A 5,595-nucleotide genomic window follows, 5' to 3' on the forward strand; every position below is an offset into this window, starting at 1 on the left:
CAGTGTACCTAAATTTCAAAGACAGTAGTCATTTCAGTAAAAACTCATCTCTTCTTCATCATCATCATCATCATTTCAGCCACAGGACGTCCACTGCTGAACATAGGCCTCCCCCAATGCTTTCCATGTTGATCGATTGGAAAACGCAGCGTCGCGGACGTCCACCTACAAGGTGGACCGACGACATCGTAAAGGTAGCAGGGAAGCGCTGGACGCAGGCCGCTACCAATCGATCATCTCTTCTTGTGTAGGGATAAATATGGTTGTAACAACCAGTAGAAATATTCAAGTGTTCTTAGCTCTAGTTGTATTCAAGATTCTAGCACATTCTCAGGAGCAAGCTTCGCACCTGACGAGTCCAACCTCGTCGCAGTTCATACACTTCAGTGCAACGAACTCAGCCGTGAAGTGGTTCCTGTGGAGACTCTTTTTGGAGCCGTTGCAGATTCTGCAGGGCAGGAGACGGAACCCGCCGCACATCTGGCAGGTGCTGCAAGCGTCTGGACTCTGGAATTGGAGAAGATTCTAAATTAATGAACAGCTAAGCTAATAAGATTAATGTCCGTTTTCACCATCTATCCCTAATTTTTAAGTGACCCCTATGGCAACATATAACAGGAATTTTGTTTTCAAAGGGGTCACTTAAAAACGGGCATAACTCTATTTGTTATTAACAGGCCTGGTGAAGTTCGTACCGCCCAGCCAATTAATGTGTGATATTATGAGGCACATGAGTTGGCAATCACGGAAAATGGTGAAGTAAACTCCTCTGTTTACTTAAACATTATATTATTCTTCTTCTTCTTGTCGACAACAAATACCGTGTCAGCCTAAAACTCTGCTACAAGAGTGGCACGATGATGATTACATTATTGAAGTTTTCATGTTCTATCGCCTATTTTCATCAGGGATAATGTACCTAAATTATAATGGTGAATTTTACAAAAACACCAAGGCCAGGACGAAACGAAATCTCAAAACAAGATGAGCAACTGCTGCCCTTCTCCCAAAAAAGGACCCACTCAGCATTAATCGAGACAGGTAGGGGCATGTTCGACACAGATTTTGAGAGGGGGCTATGAAGAGAAGCTCTTTTACTAGCAACAGATTCCATAAGTGCAAAACTTTTTGTAACAAAGGTCAATGAACCTATCAGTAATTGTAGAGACATCTTTAACGAAATAATCATAGTGTAGGCGTAGAATATTTTAGTTCAAATAAAATAATAGATCTATTAAATTCCTGTCCTAATGGTAGGTAATTTAAGGCCATTGACCTTCTACACATTGAAAAGGACATGTTCTTGCAACTATAGTAATTTTACAACCCACATACTAAGTTGAATGTACTTGTATTTGTAATTCTAATTTTCACAGCGTTAAGTATCAACTTAACTTTAAGAATCAAACTTAAGTAATAATCATCTCAATTCATTTTGAAATCGTAATCAAAATCCAAACTCGAAAACAAAATTGTAGATAAGAATAAAACTTTAATAAAAATATCGAGTTTTAAAGATTATAATCTTAAAGTTTTTGCTCAACTTATGTGATTTCAATAGAAAATACCTCGTCTAGACGTGTACAGTCATTACTTAATTATTATGATAATTTGAATCTTATTCCTAATATAGATAGAGTTCACTGTCTTGTGCTGAAAACTGTATTTACTGTGTGCTTACCATGAGTTTACGTTAGGTGCGCTCGCTAGCGAGTACGTCAAAAAAATCTATGAAGATTTTATTTCTTGAAAGTAGCCACTAAAAAATCAAAAAAAAAACAAAAATCAAAAATATTTATTCAGTTTAGACCACAAGTGGCACTTATGAACGTCAATAGAAAATAATAAAAAAGAAAAAGGTAGCCCTTATGGGGCACTTTACATGTCTCCTTATCTTTTGGGCCCTACCAGCGCTTCGAGACAAACATATGGCAAGTGCTGAGAAGAAACGCCGGAACAAACTCAGTCACCACTTATTGCCAGGAATTATGTAACGGTAAGAATAGTCAAATTTAGGTACATCAAATATGTGCAGACTGAACTGACCACGCATCCTTGTCATCAATATAGTCTCGAACCTTGTAGTACCCTTTGGACATAAGGGTATTTTTTATATGTATCTTAAATTTGTTTATTGGCAATTCGACAAGGTTGTGTGGTATTTTGTTAAATATGGTAATACATTTCCCCAAGAATGAATTACCTATCTTATGCAACCTAAATGATGGAACAGCAAGTTTATTCTTATGTCTCGTGTTAAATGAGTGGACGTCACTTTTCTTAGTAAATAAATGTATATGTTTACGGACATACATAATGTTATCAAATATGTATTGCGAAGCCACAGTCAATATATTGATTTCTTTAAAAACTTCTCTAAGCGAGTCACGTGGTTTAAGACCGTATATTGCCCGAACAGCTCTTTTCTGTAAAATGAAAATTGATTCTATGTCTGCTGCTGAGCCCCACAGTAAAAGACCATAAGACATAATACTATGAAAATAACTAAAATATACAAGCCTTGCTGTTTCAACATCAGTCAAGTTTCTGATCTTTCTCACCGCAAAGGCAGCTGAACTAAGTCTTCCCGCCAAGGCAGCAATAACTAGGGGCGCTGCACAATATGTCATACATTTTAATGTCATTTTTTTACGCAGTCGCTAGCGAGCATACCTAACGTAAACTCATGGTAAGCACACTGATACCGATTAAGTTCTTAAGCCAAAATTATTTTTATGAACGTCCATGAATTGGATTTTCGCATTATCTCAAAAGCCTATTGTTTTGTCTGAGCCTATACATCTTATAGGCTCAGACAAAACAATAGGCTTTACTATCTAACATTCTAGTTAAGGTATGGTTATTAACTTTTTGTTTGATGAGAAATTTTGCAACTTATGGGTACATTTTGTTAAGTTACAAACATTTGCTTGTTGGTGCTTAAAATATCAAGTACTTTTTCTCCTTAAACGGCTTGGTTAGGCAATCATAAATTAGTATTTAAAATAACTAAAATAATAATAGTTTTTGTCATAATTTATTCAATGTACCCAACATTTTTAAACCTTAAATGATTTCAACGTGTATTAAAGTTTTAAATGTTTCACATTAATTTCACAAAAGTTATCTTTCAATTTATTGCAGTTCTAATTAAAATCTACATTACTCCTCTGAATACATCTACTTTCTCTCCTTTGAAGCATATAAGTGTTCTGGCCGAGCATTTCAGTAAACAACTAGTAAAGCATTATTTCCCAGAAGTTGTGTGTATGTACTGTAAATTTTTCTAGCAAATAAGCGGAATAATAGCTTAGTAAGATAACTGGAAAACGCTTGAATAACAAACGATTCACTTCATTCCAGCATCAAGGTGAACATAAACGCTTAGACAGCGACACAACAGTTGATGCACACGTGCATTGTCCGACTCTGTCAATGGTTTGAAAGAGATTCTCGTGTGGTGAGGATAGAATGGATTGGCTTGTAACATTTTGAAATTAGTATTTTTTGTCATGAAAATTGACGCTTGATCTAGTTGGAGCGGTTTATGTCCTAATATGACCATAATTAATATTCCCGTTGACCTCTCCAATCAAGCTAAATATACATACAATAGCCACACATAATTGTGTTAGTCTACAGCGACTTGCGTGCTACCCCACTAAGCGTCACCAGAAGGACCTGTCAGGTTTTTAGTGGGTAAGTCCTGCCCTTCTGGCAGGTAGAGCCCCACATAAATGTCATTTTTCTGACGTAAAAATCAGCAATTTCATGTATAATGTTATAACGTTGGCCCATTCTCACCTCAAAATTCGTAATTTACTTATGTTTCAAAAGCTCTACTAGTCAATTCTCTGTAAAGTCACAATATAAAAGAAAAATGTCAACTCCACTGGCAAGTCAACTGGTTTGTCCTCAATGCGCTTTGTGGTATAAAGTATTAAGCCCTTTGCGACAACTTGTTAGTTTTTTGTTGAATATTGGCATTTCTGCTGGTTAAAAGGGCTTGTTCTTTTCGTTAGAAAGCTTTAATACGTTATTTTCGTAGTATTTATGACGACAGATAGGTAAAAACTGTCTGTAACATCTTCCTTTTCAAGGCGAGAGTGATTAGGCACTTACAGGGTAGATACCATCCTAGACTGCATTTTACGTAACATCAGGTGCGATAGAGTTGTTGGTCTGATTTTACATAAAAATATGAGTAATTACTAGTTTAATGTCCTAGTGAATTAAATTACCTATGCAAAACAGATATTTTTCAGGCCAATTTTCTACCAAAATCTCAGTCATGATCATCATCATAATATCAGTCACAGCCATAAAGATCGGTTGGTATGGAATTTACGTTAAAATTCATGTCCACGTTGGTCATTAATTAACTGTCAACACGTCTTCGCAAACGATGACCTCAAAACATACTCGGTTTCGGCCAACGAACGTACAGAACGTATATGACATTGTTGCAATATCACGCTTGTTACAAGTATATAAGGTGTCATATAGTTTAGCTGGATGTTTCGTTTGTAACTACATCAGGGAAATTGGCTTTTCTAAATGAAATTACCGCACGATCAATCTCTGGAATAATCTATCAGCCTACGTATGGTTTACGAATGTCTGATGAAGATTTCATTTCACTTGTTTTTCTTTGGGGGAAATGAGATAAATATGTGACGAATGCAGTGGAAACTTTTTCAAAACGTAATGTAATATGTACCTATTGGCATTGGATATGTAAGTAGAGTTAAAAAATACACTGGTGACTTTTTACAACGTTTTACAAAAAAAAGTGAGAATGAATTTATTATTTTATAAATTATTTGAATTAAATTCCTAAAATGAGAGAGTGGAATTATTTTTGAAAACAAAAATTAATGTGGTAATTTATCTATACTTATAATAAATCTGTAGAGAGTCTGTACATGAAATATATTTTCAAAATAACTATCAGGGGGTGATTAGTGATCGATACTGATGCCAAAAATGCAATCAGTAGAATTTTTGTCTGTCTGTCTGTCTGTCTGTCTGTATGTTCCTTATAGAAACAAAAACTACTCTACGGATTTTAACGAAACTTGGTACAATCATTCTTCATACTCCTGGGCAGGTTATAGGATACTTAGGAATTCCCACGGGAATGGGAGTTAGCGGGAAAATCCTTTTGTATGAAAAATCTAAACCGCTTAAGTTAGACGCTTGAAATTTGGCATGCAGGTACCTAAGTAAACTTAAAGCTTAGTGACAACAGGATATTGCAAAATTCCCACGGGAACGGGAGTTAGCGGGAAAAACATTTGTATGAAAAAATCTAAACCGCGTAAGATAGATGAAGGGGGTAAAACGGGATCCACGCGTACGAAGTCGTGGGCGGCCGCTAGTTTTCAGAATAATATATGTTCACAGACAGGTCCAAAACATATACATAATTACAATATAATTAAATTAACATATAGATGCATGTCTGTGTGTTTTAATCAAAGATAAAAAATTAATGCAAGGCTAATAAATTGAAAATTACTCAGTTGTCTCGAAATCGATGAGAGTATAATGCCCTTTTAATAATCGAATATAATGAATTTTAATTAATTTACC

The 5,595-nt window shown here is 35.6% G+C and overlaps 1 protein-coding gene across 1 annotated transcript in view; it reads right to left on the minus strand.

Annotated features, from left to right (window-relative positions):
• Positions 1-250: 250 nt before the first annotated feature.
• The window catches only part of LOC135081182 (glutaredoxin domain-containing cysteine-rich protein CG31559-like), a 119,443-nt gene continuing 114,098 nt past the window's right edge, over positions 251-5,595 (minus strand). Inside the window, exon 5 of the mRNA XM_063975926.1 lies at positions 251-507. Within this exon, the coding sequence (XP_063831996.1) occupies positions 331-507 (177 nt within the window). The 3' untranslated portion in view covers positions 251-330. The remainder of the gene's footprint in view (positions 508-5,595) is intronic.

This window comes from Ostrinia nubilalis, chromosome 19, assembly GCF_963855985.1.
Source record: "Ostrinia nubilalis chromosome 19, ilOstNubi1.1, whole genome shotgun sequence".
NCBI lineage: Eukaryota > Metazoa > Arthropoda > Insecta > Lepidoptera > Crambidae > Ostrinia > Ostrinia nubilalis.